Source organism: Ylistrum balloti, unplaced genomic scaffold (genome assembly GCF_031769215.1).
Source record: "Ylistrum balloti isolate Yb309-2 unplaced genomic scaffold, AGI_CSIRO_Ybal_v1 Utg369852, whole genome shotgun sequence".
NCBI lineage: Eukaryota > Metazoa > Mollusca > Bivalvia > Pectinida > Pectinidae > Ylistrum > Ylistrum balloti.
In genome coordinates this window covers 1,146,353-1,163,137 of record NW_026782004.1, presented here as the reverse complement: position 1 = coordinate 1,163,137, position 16,785 = coordinate 1,146,353, and the positions used below count along the sequence as shown (strand labels likewise).

The following is a 16,785-nucleotide window of genomic DNA, read 5'->3' as shown; positions in this document are numbered from 1 at the left end:
CTAATACCAGTGCAATGCCCCTCTGGAAGCTGCGGCAGACTGAGGACAGCATTGTAGCACCATTTCGTCGTTTGAATTGTCAGCAGACTCACTTTGTCCTTGATTTCCATCAGGTCCTCTGAGATACACTTGTCTATGAAAGGCCTTCCCCAAATCCCGTCATTCTGTGGGGTCTGTTCACAAAGTCTTGTGGCGTTCTCTGTACAAACACATACACCGGTATTATATTCACACTCTGATTCTGGCAGATATATCTGTTGTGCCTGTATTTTACTTACAATGTACCAATATGATCGCGTCATAAAATTTTCATTTTAATCAGCTAGAGGCGTTCTTCTACTACTTTCATTTTCTACAGAGGTTCATTTCGAGGACGTCAATGACGGCTCTTTGAATTGTATTTAGAGTGCAATGATTTAAAAGACGTGATCATGACGCCTAAATGTCCGGCAGTACATATCACCTTCAAAACCAAATTATAATTTTACTCCTGCTTGTAAAAATTATACTTTAGTTTATCAAAGTTATCTCGGGAGTGTGTGAATTCCCAATACATCCAATGGGGAATTAGTGCAATGAAAAACCTCTTCTGTTGTTTACTGGAAAAAAATTCAAACAAGCATTAGTCATAAAGGAGATACTTAGACGACGTATCAAAGTTACCGATAGTCTCGTTCAGTGTGCGTTTGACAGGAAAGCAACGTATCGAGTTTACCAATAGTTTCGTTCAATGTGTGGTAGACAGGAAAGCGACGTATTAAATTCACCAATAGTTTCGTTCAATCTGCGGTAGACAGGAAAGCGACGTATTAAATTTACCGATAGTTTCGTTCAGTGTGTGGTAGACAGGAAAGCGACGTATTAAATTTACCGATAGTTTCGTTCAGTCTGCGGAAAACAGGAAAGCGACGTATCAGATTTACCGATAGTTTCGTTCAGTCTGCGGTAGACAGGAAAACGACGTATTAAATTTACCATAGGAAAGCGACGTATCAAATTTACCGATAGTTTCGTTCAATGTGCGGTAAATAGCAAGGCGACGTATTAAATTTACCGATAGTTTCGTTCAATGTGCGGTAAATAGCAAGGCGACGTATTAAATTTACCGATAGTTTCGTTCAATGTGCGGTAAATAGCAACGCGACGTATTAAATTTACCGATAGTTTCGTTCAATGTGCGGTAGACAGGAAAGCGACGTATAAAAAGGATTATTCCACCTATGGTAGTTCGCCAGGTGACATATCAAACCTACCTACAGTTTCGTTCATGGCCTCCAGATTCGTCTGACCAGGACATGATACGTTGAGATAATTGACAGCTTTCGTCCTCTCCCAAACTATATTTTCAACGATATCCTTATTGCATTGCGCACCTGGAGATGAAAAAAAAATCATCAATTTTCAACAGTAGTAAATCTACATAGAATAAAACAAATGACAATTTAGACACACGTTATACACTGCACTACATACATACCCCTTCTGAAACACGACCAGATTACGAAGGACGGCTAAGATAAAGACACGGTGCACACTATGAATGTAGTATTTACCTATAGTCAAACTGTAGTGTTTGTTGAACAAATGTAGTATTTACCCATAGTCAGACTGTAGTGTTTGTTGAACAAATGTAGTATTTACCTATAGTCAGACTGCGGTGTTTGTTGAACAAATGTATTATTTACCTATAGTTAGACTGCAGTGTTTGTTGCATGTGACTGCCTCCTCTTCAGCCGTCTTACATTTCTCTTCTGGAAAATAAAGAGACATTTACGATATTTTACCCTATTACTGTCATATTTGTTGATGTTATGATATTCATGTCTACATAAATGTAGACTTTAAATTATCTCCATCCCTGGGATCATTATGCATTAGTCATGGTGTATAGTCATAACAATGATCGTGTTACCTCGTCAGCATGTACTATACATGTTCAATTCTTTATATTCTAGTGTCTGTATTGTGTAGATTTGTTGATTGAACTTTGCTAATCTGATTAGACATTTATCGAATTCAAAAATAAACTCTAAAGATAACATCAGCAAAGAAAAGAAAGCATTGCAAAATAGCCTGGTGTTCTTACTACAATGTGAAACTATCTCCCACAAATCCATCCATCGTCATTCTACCCATTCTTCCCCTGAATTCCACGACTTCAAATTATCTCAGATCTGATAGTGGAAGTTTACAACGTCGTAAGACCGCGCGTTGCAGTCTGTAGGCCCCGAACAGTCCAGTCACGTGTCTACCGTCGTGTAACGTTGGTGTCAACATCCAACCGAGTATCTGATGGCGACTGCAGAAACGCCGCCAATAATCGCTCAATAATACGTACGTATTGATTCTTAACCATCGATAATTCAATAAACACTCCAAAGCGATAGCACAGACTGGCGTTACGGGCAAGATAAGGTGTACCAGTGATTGGCTGGGAGAAAACAGTCTCATCTTAATGATCATGTTACAGACACGACACAAAGATTACCAAGTATTGGGGAAGAAGGAATGATTTTTCGAGACATCAGCAACAGAATGAAAACATAAAACGAAATGCTATCGCGTCTGTTGCCGGCCAATCTACAAGAAGTAACAAGCTTTGCAACTGGTAATGTTCTTTGAAATATCTTCCAACTAAAATCTTAGAGATTGAAGAGGTACATGTGTGGTCGGGGTGCGCAATGGTAGCACATTCGTCTTTCACCTACGGGTGCGGGGTTCGATTCCCGGCACGGACATGATAAGGTAGCGGGTTACCTGCCCGACCACGTGGGTTTTCTTCGGGTACTTGGTTTCTTCTCACAGCCCTCGCACGCTTCTATACAGTTCAACCGGAGTAATTATTATTAGCTGAAAGCTTGTTTCGCAATTGTAAAATAAATAAAGTTTATATTCAAATATGTGAAAAACTCAAGTTTGGTGCAATTATAGAAGAATTACAAGTATATTACTACAGGCCGTCACGACTGGGTTACTACCTGTAGATAAAAGATTGCTATAAATTAGAACTAAGACTCGCCAGCAGCGTACCAAACAGTAAACAGAGAGTTCTGCAACATTACGAGAGAACAATAAACAGAGAGCCCCGCGACATTAAGAGAGAACAGTAAACAGAGCTCCGCGACATTAAGAGAGAACAGTAAACAGAGCTCCGCGACATTAAGAGAGAATAGTAAACAGAGAGTTCCGCGACATTAAGAGAGAATAGTAAACAGAGAGTTCTGCGACATTAAGAGAGAACAGTAAACAGAGAGTTCTGCGACATTAAGAGAGAATAGTAAACAGAGAGCCCGCGACATTACGAGAGAACAGTAAACAGAGAGTTCTGCGACATTACGAGAGAACATTAAACAGAGAGCCCGCGACATTAAGAGAGAACAGTAAACAGAGAGTTCCGCGACATTAAGAGAATAGTAAACAGAGAGTTCCGCGACATTAAGAGAGAACAGTAAACAGAGAGTTCTGCGACATTAAGAGAGAATAGTAAACAGAGAGTTCTGCGACATTAAGAGAGAATAGTAAACAGAGAGTTCTGCGACATTAAGAGAGAATAGTAAACAGAGAGCCCGCGACATTAAGAGAGAATAGTAAACAGAGAGCCCGCGACATTAAGAGAGAACAGTAAACAGAGAGTTCCACGACATTAAGAGAGAACAGTAAACAGAGAGTTCCGCGACATTAAGAGAGAATAGTAAACAAAGCTCCGCGACATTACGAGAGAACGAGAGAGTTCCGCGACATTAAGAGAGAAACAGAGAGAGAGTTCCGCGACATTAAGAGAGAATAGTAAACAGAGAGAACATTAAGAGAGAACAGTAAACAGAGAGTTCTGAGAGAATAGTAAACAGACATTAAGAGAGAACAGTAAACAGAGAGTTCCACGACATTAAGAGAGAATAGTAAACAGAGAGTTCTGCGACATTAAGAGAGAATAGTAAACAGAGAGTTCTGCGACATTAAGAGAGAATAGTACTGCGACATTAAGAGAGAACGGTAAACAGAGAGCTCTGCGACATTAAGAGAGAACGGTAAACAGAGAGTTCTGCGACATTAAGAGAGAACAGTAAACAGAGAGTTCTGCGACATTAAGAGAGAACAGTAAACAGAGAGCCCGCGACATTAAGAGAGAACGGTAAACAGAGAGTTCTGCGACATTAAGAGAGAACGGTAAACAGAGAGTTCTGCGACATTAAGAGAGAACAGTAAACAGAGAGTTCTGCGACATTAAGAGAGAATAGTAAACAGAGAGTTCTGCGACATTAAGAGAGAACAGTAAACAGAGAGTTCTGCGACATTAAGAGAGAATAGTAAACAGAGAGTTCTGCGACATTAAGAGAGAATAGTAAACAGAGAGTTCTGCGACATTAAGAGAGAACGGTAAACAGAGAGTTCTGCGACATTAAGAGAGAACGGTAAACAGAGAGTTCTGCGACATTACGAACGAACAGTATAGATATCAAAATAGTAGCATCGGCATGAAAACTCGAGATAAAAGATACATCACAGATATTGACATGTTTATAAAATGTTACATAATCCTAGACCGTGAAAAGTATAAGCTTCCGGAACAATAGTTACACTACAGTAATAATATAAAGGGAGGAACGAATGAAACACCGACCATCCTTCAGACTGCCTGTTGTATTAGAGTGCAAGCAGGACGAGAATGTCCTGACAATTTGACATCAGACTTTACATTTTCATCCATTCACCGAATAGCGACCTGTCGACAACACTCAATTATTTGCATTCTTTTGCTTGATAAAGGAAACCGGCATTTTAAAAAAAACTCTCACTTACAATCTATAAAATACCTATATCAAACTGATAAATCTCATTCGAGTTCAATTTCGTTTTCACATCTGTTTGTGTAAGTTTGAATCAGTGTAGTTTAAGTGCAGACAAGTCACAACTGGTGTTTTACATGTATTACACAGAACAACATGTTCAAGTCAGATTTCCTCCCATTTTCCGATTTCTAGCGGCAGTTTTTATATTTAAAATTGTTGACTTAATAATCATTGCTTTGAAGAGCTTTTATTTTGAATTACACTATGTTCAAATAAACAAACTGCATAGTCTTATATAGTTGTGCCTTTAAATAGGTCTTTTAATGTGATACGTCCAAACATCACTTAAAATGGGGTGATTATCCCCTATTCATCAGTTCACGTACAGATATTTACATTTCCGGTGTGTATTCTTTATTTCGCCTTACGATAAAATTTGATGTTTACACTTCGGTAAACGTCAAGTGATAGAAAGTTAGTGTGAATCCGATAGCAATCAAACAGTATGTGAACTAAAATGTAAATATTCAAAACATCTCTTTAAAATAAAAAATGTGTTATTCTAGAACTATTTTCTTTTTACTTAGTGTTGCTGACAACCATTCTTGCCAAATTGGAAACATTCCGTCATTGTGTCACATGATAACGTCCAATTAATGGCGAAAAAGCGTTTTCTTCAGCATTGTAAATAAAACAAACTGTCGAAATGTAGATATGATAAGTAATAGTTCATAATTGACAATTATACATCACTTAAAGCAACATTATCTTATAATGTTGTCCAAGCTGGCCTACTGATGCTACCAAACATCACTCCAGTGTTATCTTGGGAGTTATTGTCCACTGTTAAGAAGTTTGTTCCAGACAAGCTGGTTTTCTGATACTACCAAACATCACTGTGGTGTTATCTTGAGTGATGTTGTCCAGTTTTAAGAAGGTGGTACCAGACAAGCTGCCCTACTGGTACTACCAAATTCCTTAATATAACAGAACTTTGTCCTTGTTTTTTTACACACCATGAAATACATCACTATTTTTCTCGCCTTTTTCGCTTTTTTTCAAAAATCTGAATTAAGAAACTTAAATTCTCATACTTTATGAGACCTTCTTGCTAGTCTTCGTGACAGTCAGGACATTGCACTGTTTACATCATGGCACCTTTCGAACTTGATCTTGGTTATTACGAGCCAGGGACTGGATATGGGTGTTTGTTTAGCATTGACGAGTGGTTGTTGGTTGATGTGATCACAAGCTACACATATATAGTTCTAGAATTTATATATCGCGTATAAGAATGGCTTAAAATGCATCGTTTTTGTTTATATGACTTGCACGAATGGTTCTGAGAGTTTGGATGTTCTCACGAGGTTGATTTGAATTTTGATGACGTCATCTTGATTGTGACCCCAGAATGCCCTCGAGGAAACACCACATCTCTTGATTCCAGGACTTCAGATTTTTCTATGTTAAAATTATATTGATTATTTTAATCAATCTTTAGCGATATACAGAATTTAACCATTCATACTGGTTATCAGAGCGAAAATCGATGCGATACCAGCTTGCGATGTCCTGCAGTCAGTTTTTGACGTGATGTAAGTGAGTGGTGAGAATCAGCACAGACTCACTTCTCTGACTTTATCATAAAATAGTTTGTTAGTTGAAAGGTCGCCAGCAAAATGTTTCTTAAATATTCTCTAAGTGGTAAACACAAAACTTGCAAAACGCTCGGCAATTTCTGTTAAAATAAGTTTCTTAGTCTTCAAAAGACCTGATTTACAATTAGTCAATCCTTCTGTTTGGGGCAATTCATCTAATCCGTTTTATTTCACATAGAGAAGATGAATGAACTTAAACCCGACCGACAATATGATAAATCAAATATAAGTAAAACGGACGGTGTGGGCGATTTATTTCTTCATTATTCTTTTTACTTTTTATTTGCATTCCGCTTTGTTTATTTAAATTTTATACATTTACTTAAGTAGGGTGCACTTGTTTCATCACATGTAGGTAAAACCTCAAAACATTCATTATATACGGTTATTTGAAATAAATTCTGAAACAATCTTGACATCTTGTTACAATTTTGTAACATTCTAGAGTAGTGTTTCGTCGTTTACACAGTCGGTGCAATGTCGATATCTCACCCATGCTTACAGAAAGTTGTGTGGCTATAGCCTCGAGGTGCCACGAGTCTAAAAATGGAGACATGATATTATAAGAAAAAAAATTACAGAGCATTCCAAAATTACTACGTGGACCTACCTTACACCAACACATATTAACGAAAGTTGTAAAACAATTGATTTAGATGTGAATCTATATTGAGTTTTAGAAAATGAAAAAATATACATAAAAAAGTTGGCACTACCATAAAAAGTTTCAATAAAATCCCTGATTTAAAAAACGTCATGCAAACCAGCTAGAATCTACGGATGACCTTTCGTGACCAGTAGAGGCTACGAAACCAATCATTATGGCTGCATATGGATTCTTGAACCTGTACGTGACGGGGAACTTTAAACTTTCCTTGCCGTACCTCTATGTTGCATGGACATCGGTAAGAATTAGTATGTAAAAAAATTCAAATTTTACAACAACAAGATAAAAAGACAACAAGGAAAATAAGTTTAAACGTTTGACTATTATAAATGCTTCACAACAATAACAGGGACTTGAGTTGCGTGTGTGGCGACTCCAGCTGCCTTGTAATGATCATTACCTGGCAGCGCAAAACTACACCACACGTGCATGTTAACTAGTGAACAATCGTAAAAAGGCGTAGAAAATTATAAAAAAAAAAGAGAGAGAGAGAGGAAAACATAGAACATACTCTGTAGGGTTGTTAATATCCCACCTGCAATAGAATAGGAGGACGGCTTCAATGAATTTCGCTTATACTTTTACACAATTGAGACACAAAAGTCACAATGATCACAAGTGATTTTCAACCGATGCTTGAAAAATGTTCAGAATACCTTATTTCCAAACCAACGAGAACGATGAGACGTAGACAGTATTGGATTAATTACACAAATGACGGGATTTGTGGTGTTCAAAACAATGGAGACGGTTTACAAACATGACGCCATCACATGATATCATAATCTTCGACCTTCTGCAAAATATGTGGTGAACTAGATAATGAACAACATGTACATCAGATCAGTATGTGTAACGTGAATTGGTGAAATGTAAGCAATTACAGGGTGATATCTGTGTTGAACTGTATAATAAAGTGTTCATTGTTTGTGCAAGTTACCCCTAAACTACATTGTGTGTGTGTGTGTGTTAAGTTTAAAGAAAATATTCAACACTTATGTAATGGATTGTTTTTACATGGTGTTCACCCGGAACAGGTCTATAAGTTTATAAATTACTTCCGTTTCACATGTAACTTACTTAGGATACCGGAAGGCCATCTCATGCGCATGGCACCTCGAGTTCCACTCCGGAAGTCTGCCCACTGAGCGACATTTCCACAATACATGAACGTACATGAGGTGTTTAGCCAGACGATATCATCGTGACTCATGACAAAATCCCACACGTGGAGATGAGCCAGGTCACCCATGAATGCAACACTTGAGTCGAAATCAAAGGCTTCCCGGGACGCCTGGCCCAGTACAAACTCTCCTCCCCCGGGTACGAACTTCCGGAAAGCGTTCCTTCGGCCGCTGTTTACCTCTTCGGTATTCCAATACAGTTTCCATGAACCATCTGAAATAGAAATTAAACAACAAGTAAGTAAGAATTTAACTTATCTTATACGTTACATTTGCATATCTAATTATAATATTATATTACCCCTAAATCTAATGTCATATCTCAGTCAATGGTGTCTTTTGTATGTCATTACTGTCATAATATTTCATTGTCAGTCTTGTATTATGAAATGAACGGCACGGTACCGGTATTGGTAGATTTGTAAATTCATTGTAACGCACGTTAAACATTTGAATTCAGAAATGTGCCGATAAACTAAAAAGTGCACCTTTCTTGTTCCATGTCCAAGCTACATGGGCCCACTCGCCGGCCGGAAGAATGATCTTGGTGTATTTCACTCGGTCAAACAGCCGAAACCAGAGTCTGTGGTCGACTCCCATCTGAATAATATCAAGAGTGGTTCCCTGTTTGTAGGAGAGAATTGTGCCATTTTTGGAAGCAGAATGATTCTTGCTCAGTCGAATCCAATACACTATGGTAAATGCCTCTACCCTCGGAAATCCTTTCCCTAGCAGCAACGTGTACCGCTTCGGCTCCTTCTCCTTAAACTCCAACCGGGAGTCTATGGCGGTGGCTGCAAATACATACACATATTTACAGTAAGTTCGCAGCGAGTCCACATATCACACGTACACTAATTCCAAAGATGAATCCACAAAATATATAGACAGTAAAACAAACACCGTCTGTTGTTAGTGGGTTCTCTAAGTGTTAGACTCGTTCTGACAGACTATCATGGCCTTATGTCGACAATAACAATGTGACACATCCATCTATACTTACACATGCACTGCTCCGTGTTCCAATGAAAGCCGGACCCACACTCGCAGCCATACCCGTCCGGATGGTCTATGCATTCGGGATTGTTATAGTAGGAACTGTGACAGGCCGACGCAAAATCTGTGGCTGAGAAGACAAAACTTATCACGGTAAGTGGCAAACCAAACAAATGTGTGTCATTGTGTACAGAAAAATACCAGAAGTTGTATGACGTTCAGTACAGATAAAAATAGGTATACCATGAACAATATGTATGACGTTCTGTACAGACAACAAATATGATTACCACGAACAATTTTATGACGTTCTGTACAGACAACCAATATTTGATTACCACGAACAATTTGTATGGCATTCTGAACAGACAACAACTATGGTTACCACGAACAATTTGTATGGCGTTCTGTACAGACAATCAATATTTGATTACCAAGAACAATTTGTATGACGTTTAGTACAGACAACAAATATGATTACCACGAACAATTTGTATGATGTTCAGTACAGACAACAAATATGATTACCACGAACAATTTGGCGTTCTGTACAGACAATCAATATTTGATTACCACGAACAATTTGTATGACGTTTAGTACAGACAACAAATACGATTTCCACGAACAATTTCATATATCGATTTGTACGCACAAACATCGTTTATGCCACGAAACGGATTGTTTAAACATTTGTCCAGACAAACGATATGAATTATATGTAATATTTTGTATAAAGATTTATACCGTGTGATGTATGTGTATACTTACCGGCGGTGACGCCATGTTTGCTCACACAGGACAATCCAAATAGAGAAATAAATGCGATGCTTAGTCCAACTCCACAGATTTTTTCCGCCACTCCCTCAAAGTAACCGGCTTTCCGTCCATAGGACATTGCACCATTCTTCGTCGTCGTCTTCGTCGTCGTCGTCGTCGTCGTCGTCGTAACTGAGAGTTGGTGTTGGCTAAAATTGTCGGGTGTTTATCTGGGGAAGAGAGTGGCGTGTGAGAGATTAGAAACTATATTGATCCCCCTCCGTTCCGAGGACCTACCGTCTTACCGTCTGTTCGTCAGCTCTTACGTACGCCAATCTCCCTGCGTACAGCAGTTATTACCTTTGTGAAGCCCCGGGCTTACGACTATCAGAATGAATATTATATCATACAGAGATTTGTATGTTCTAGCTACGGCTCCAGACACCAAAGACACAGGGCGGTTCCAGACAAAGTGCCTCGACTGACGAGCGTCAATTCGCCAGCATTGAGTGTATCTCCGTTAGTATGTCTGACGGTCATTTACGGCGCTAACCACCTATTACATGTCAATGTTCCGCCGACCAATTTACACTTAGTATTCATTATCGTCACAGACGTATTCTAGCTTCTGAGAAACACAAATTGTATGGTGATAGAAAGAAAATCAGTCTTGTTCCACTGCAGCACCACATCCATATACCGTACTCAACTACACACCGCACTCTCACTACAACACCGTACTCTCATAACCACACACCGTACTCTCACAACCACGGACCGCACTCTCATAACCACAAACCGTATTTTGTAACCACATACCGTATCTCACAACCATATACCGTTCTCTCATGACCGCATACCGTATAGTTTATTTTAGTAGGAAATCTGTGTGGCAAACCCATGTGGATGCTTTTTTTATTTTAACTCAATAAATTCGCAAGAAACGGTTATTTCATTTCATCAAGTTCAAAGAAATTATGTTTAAATGCTTACTAACAACTAAGCGGGTTCACTTTGATAATTGTACATCTATAAGAAATCAAGCAATTTGATAACTTGTGATCAACTCCTTGATAAACGGAAATGTTAAAAATTCAACAGTCATCCGGAAAACCGAGGAAAACAGGTTCTTCAAAAAGTATCAATAACAGACAAGTAACAAAGTGATACTAGCTCGGAAACCTAATTAACGATATACGGCTCTTTATCGTCTTTTGTCATAAAACAAACACTGACCGGAGTACACGGCGCCGGACTAATTCTTCTCGGGTCAGATCTCAACATTCATCATAGGGTATCATCAGTAAATTCATTACGGAGAATGGTGAGGTCTCGTGCTGCCTACACTTCATAGCTACTCGGTGCATACAAGTATTGTGTTAACATACAAGTGTTCTCGAACACGTCACTCTGGTTATCTCCCTTTACAGGTTAACCCGATGCACCATTTCGTTTATTAAGTTTGTCATTTGCTCTGCTAAGCATCGTCTTTTTGCGACGCTATAACGAAATAAGTAAATTTAAGCGAAATAGATTTTTTTTCAGATAACAAAATCTGTCTTCTGTTGCGTACGAAATGTCGATTATCATCGTATTTTTCGTCCGGCGAAGGAAAGAACGACGTTTTGTACAATGACTTCGTGTTTTCGTAATTTTTCGTTACATGTTTTCGTTATTTCGTTATGTTACTAGTGGCAACTGCAGCAGTAAAAAGGTGCCTCGAATATTTCACAAAAAATGTTTTATGTGTTGTTAACATGACGTCACCGAATTCATCTGACCGTAAGCTTTAAGCCTGGCAGTAATTTTGATCTCTATTCCAAGATATCACCAGCGACGCGACTTAATCCTGACCGCCAGTTTGCCTGGTCTTACTATCAGCCTCGAATTCTACGAGATTTACTATGATATATGAAGCAATATTTGTTTTCAAAATCACTAGATAAATAAGAATTCGCATGCAAGATACCACTAATATTGCAAATGCGTGCCGTTATAATGAATGCTTCTGTGTAACCGAGCGCATGGCTAATGTAATACTGCGGTATCAGGAATGATCGGCAGTTTTACTGCGTCCGTCACTCTCACGCGCTTGGTAACTGTCTTATTAAAGACGATACGAAAAACGAAACCGTACATCATATCAAAGACGAAAAACTTTGCCTAGATTATTCATACGATCTTAAAATGACACGTCATACATCAAATGTAAATGGCAGAAGATTTTGGTAAATGCTAATTAGGATTCAAGCCGTGTATTCTGTAGGCATGTGGCCACTCCGCAAATACTGCATGCACATATATGCCGCGTACAACTGGAAATTAACACGGTCTACATAGTGTTTAAGAAGTATGTATGTAAAAACCTGAAATAAGCTCGTCGTGTAAACAGGTTATTCAGCATAGAATGAAAACATTCGATAAAAACACAATAAAATACCAACAAGTCAACAAAATCATAACTCAAATTCAATAAAACCAGGGTGTTATATAAACAAACGAAAGATTTACACGGAGGTTCTCGAACAAAGTACAAGAAGAATAAGTCCAGGTGCTCCGGAAGAGAAAGCGTCTACTATTTCATCGACGACACCAGCCATTTAAAAAAAAAACTTGGTCAATCCAAGTGAGTAATGTCACGTTCTGGAATGAGAACAATATATACAACAACGGAACACAAATCAACGCCAAAAGAAATCAAATACTTCTCAACAAGATTACTGTGACGACCGTTAAACTTCCCAATATTTTTCATCAGCTTGCATCTACTGGAACCCTGTGTTACGGGTTTGTCCGTCAGTTGACGACTTCTTGAACGAAAGTCCTAGAATATCGAAACATGTGTAAAAGTTTTTCCGTAAGTTAACGACTTCTTGCACGAAAGTCGTGATATGAGAAAAGGCCCTAGCATATCGAATCAACTGCGACATGTAAACACTATAGGTTGGGGATGCAAGAATTGCTATCCAGAAATGGAAAATTCACAATAGGGAAAGATTCTGTCGTTTCTTTGATTTCATACATTTATTATCTGGGATACGTTGTGTAAACACTAGGTTATAAAGGGTATGTTGTGTAAACACTGGCTATGTAAAGTGTATGTTGTGGAAACACTGGGTTCTATAAAGGGTATGTTGTGTAAACACTAGGTTATAAAGGGTATGTTGTGTAAACACTGGGTTCTATAAAGGGTATGTTGTGTAAACACTAGGTTATAAAGGGTATGTTGTGTAAACACTAGGTTATAAATGGTATGTTGTGTAAACAATGGGTGCTATAAAGGGTATTTTGCGTAAACACTAGGTTATAAAGGGTATGTTGTGTAAACACTGGGTTCCATAAAGTGTAAGTTGTGTAAACACTGGGTGATATAAAGTAGATGCTGTGGAAACACTGGGTTATAAAGTACATGTTGTGTAAACACTAGGTAGGTAAGGTATATGTTGTTGAAACACCAGGTTAACAAGTTTATGTTGTGTAAACACAGACTATAAAGGGATGCTTCTGTAAACATTGATTTCAAGGAAATGTTGTGTACACACTGAATATGATGCGTATGTTATGTAATCAATGGGTGTTTAGTAATTTTGATTTTTTTTATGTTAAGTTATGATAAATAAATCACATTTGATAAATCAACCACATCTAATTTTAAAAACCTGTTGACTAAATTGTTAATTTACAATGTAGCGTCACAAACACTTTGACACGAAATGATTCAACTTCAATAAAGTGTTGGGGTGTTTAGTAACTGTGTTGTTTGTTTCTATTCCCTACATTATCCTGTCAAACCTCACAGACTTAAAACTCCCATTCATCTCAGACAGACAAGTACGCTGTGAGTTGTTTGCGAGGGACAGATGGACGAGTATGTTATTCCTTATGTGCATCAGGGACAAGCGTGCTGAAGATTGTGTATATCAGACATTCCTGAAATAATCCTGTCTCTTTTTCTCTCCCTCTCTTACTGATTAGTCACTTTATATGAAAATAAATTCTTCTCTACTTGCGCCCGATTAGCTCCCTATCGCGCCATCAGGGCACTGTCTTGGTAAGAATGGTTATCGATCTGGAGGATAAACAAACAGATTCGCTATTTATTAGTCATACATCCTAGAAAAGATATTAGATTGCACATTTTTCTCGGGAGTCATTAACAAATTGTATTTGCCATGGTGCCAAGTTAAAAACCAACGAGTCTGTGTTTACAGTATTTAGGTTTCATCGTACAATTTTGATGTTTCATTTTTTTAATTAATTAATTTTAATTAATAGACAAGTTACACAGGTGTTGCTGTAGCGTAGCAAGTGCGCGTCATGAAAATCTGTTTTCATTCCAATAAACACAGATCGAGATAATCCTGAAAACTGCCCCTCCATTTCTAAGTTTTTTGGTTTTATTTAGGACAGACCATCTTATCTTTATACTGACTGAATTTTGCTAAAAATGCACGTTGCTCACCGCCCCAAGGCTTTTATTTCTGCAGAGATGTCAATTTTGAAAATGTCACGTTTGACTGTTCGAGAAATCTGAAGTTACCGACAAACATGTAGTCTACTTTAGACCGGGTCTTAACTCAATAATTTTCTACTTTTTACCTTGTGTTGCCGAGGTCGTTTGCTTCAGACCAGACGTTACCCACGTCTGCTGCCGACCAAGTCGTCCTACCCACACAGTCTGCTTCAGACCTTGTGTTACCGACGTCGATTGCTTCAGACCAGACGTTACCCACAACGTCTGCTGCCGACCAAGTCGTCCTACCCACACAGTCTGCTTCAGACCTTGTGTTGCCGAGGTCGTTTGCTTCAGATGTCTTATCCACACAATTTTCTTTAGTTACTGTGTGTGCACAGCCTGCTTCAGACCTTATGGTGTAGTATGCACAAATCTCGTTGATACTATTATTACAGATCAAAGACTGCGCGTGCAGACGGGCACAGAGATATCCATGCTGTCTTTTTGGTCCCAAACGATGTTAAAATTGTCTCTGTTACACTAACCGTGATTTGTCCTACCCACACAGTCTGCTTCAGACCTTGTGTTACCGACGTCATTTGCTTCACACCAGACGTTACCCACAACGTCTGCTGCCGACTAAGATGTCTTATCCACACAATTTTCTTTAGACCTTGCTGTGTGTGCACAGCCTGCTTCAGACCTTATGGAGTAGTATGCACAAATCTCGTTGATACTATTATTACAGATCAAAGACTGCGCGTGCAGACGGGCACAGAGATATCCATGCTGTCTTTTTGGTCCCAAACGATGTTAAAATTGTCTCTGTTACACTAACCGTGACATGTACCTCCGGTGTACGCTACCGCTTTGTACAAATTAGGATCTAATTTTGTCTTATCTTTCTCGATCGTGACGCTGAAGTTACTATTTTGTGCTCAAACAAAGTGTTCAATCGCCTTTCGATGTGTATTTCATCTCCATTAGCTTGTCACGTGACCTTGTACGAGCAGACTAACTCGCCCAGTACGGCCGTTAACTCGATACCAGTCTGCGCCTTACAACTATATATTATCTGACACTGCTTACACAATCTCTGGCAATGTAGATAGAGTCACACAACCAGTAATAGACAAAGCGTCACAGTACCAGTATTAGATATAGCGTCACACTACCAGTATTAGATATAGCGTCACACTACCAGTAATATACAAAGCGTCACAGTACCAGTAACAGAAAAAGCGTCACACTACCTGTATCAGATATAGCGTCACACTACCAGTAATAGACAAAGCGTTACAGTACCAGTAACAGACAAAGCGTTACACTACCTGTATTAGATAGTGTCATACTACCTGTATTAGATATAGTGTCACAGTACCAGTAACTGACAAAGCGTCACATTACCAGTATTAGATAAAGCATCACATTACCTGTATTAGATATAGTGTCACAGTACCAGTAACAGACAAAGCGTTACACTACCTGTATTAGATAAAGTGTCATACTACCTGTATTAGATATAGCGTCACACTACCAGTATTAGATAAAGCGTCACACTACCAGTATTAGATATAGCGTCACACTACCAGTATCCGATATAGTGTCACACTACCAGTATTAGATATAGCGTCACACTACCAGTATCCGATATAGCGTCACACTACCAGTATTAGATATAGCGTCACACTACCAGTATCCGATATAGCGTCACACTATCAGTATTAGATACAGAGTCACACTACCAGTATTAGATATAGCGTCACACTACCAATATTAGATAAAGCGTCACACTACCAGTATTAGATATAGCGTCACACTACCAGGATCCGATATAGCGTCACACTACCAGTATTAGATACAGTGTCACACTACAAGTATTAGATATAGCATCACACTACCAGTAATAGACAGAGCGTCACACTACCAGTATTAGATATAGCGTCACACTACCATTATTAGATATAGCGTCACACTACCATTATTAGATATAGCGTCACGCCACCAGTATTAGATATATCGTCACACTACCAGTATTAGATATAGCGTCACACTACCAGTATTAGACATGGCGTAACATTACCAGTATTAGATATAGCATCACACTACCAGTATTAGATATAGCATCACACTACCAGTAATAGACAGAGCGTCACACTACCGGTATTAGATATATCGTCACACTACCAGTATTAGATATAGCATCACACTACCAGTATTAGATATAGCGTCACACTACCAGTATTAGATATAGCGTCACACTACCAGTATCCGATA

General features: G+C 38.7%; 1 protein-coding gene across 1 annotated transcript in view; it reads right to left on the bottom strand.

Annotated features, from left to right (window-relative positions):
• The window catches only part of LOC132545679 (cadherin EGF LAG seven-pass G-type receptor 1-like), a 33,300-nt gene extending 18,460 nt beyond the window's left edge, over positions 1–14,840 (bottom strand). Inside the window, exons 1-8 of the mRNA XM_060209367.1 lie at positions 14,652–14,840; positions 10,065–10,282; positions 9,303–9,425; positions 8,788–9,093; positions 8,196–8,513; positions 1,686–1,751; positions 1,254–1,373; positions 93–199 (exon numbers count right to left, since the gene is read on the bottom strand). Of these exons, the coding sequence (XP_060065350.1) occupies positions 93–199; positions 1,254–1,373; positions 1,686–1,751; positions 8,196–8,513; positions 8,788–9,093; positions 9,303–9,425; positions 10,065–10,191 (1,167 nt within the window). The 5' untranslated portion in view covers positions 10,192–10,282; positions 14,652–14,840. The remainder of the gene's footprint in view (positions 1–92; positions 200–1,253; positions 1,374–1,685; positions 1,752–8,195; positions 8,514–8,787; positions 9,094–9,302; positions 9,426–10,064; positions 10,283–14,651) is intronic.
• Positions 14,841–16,785: the final 1,945 nt, after the last annotated feature.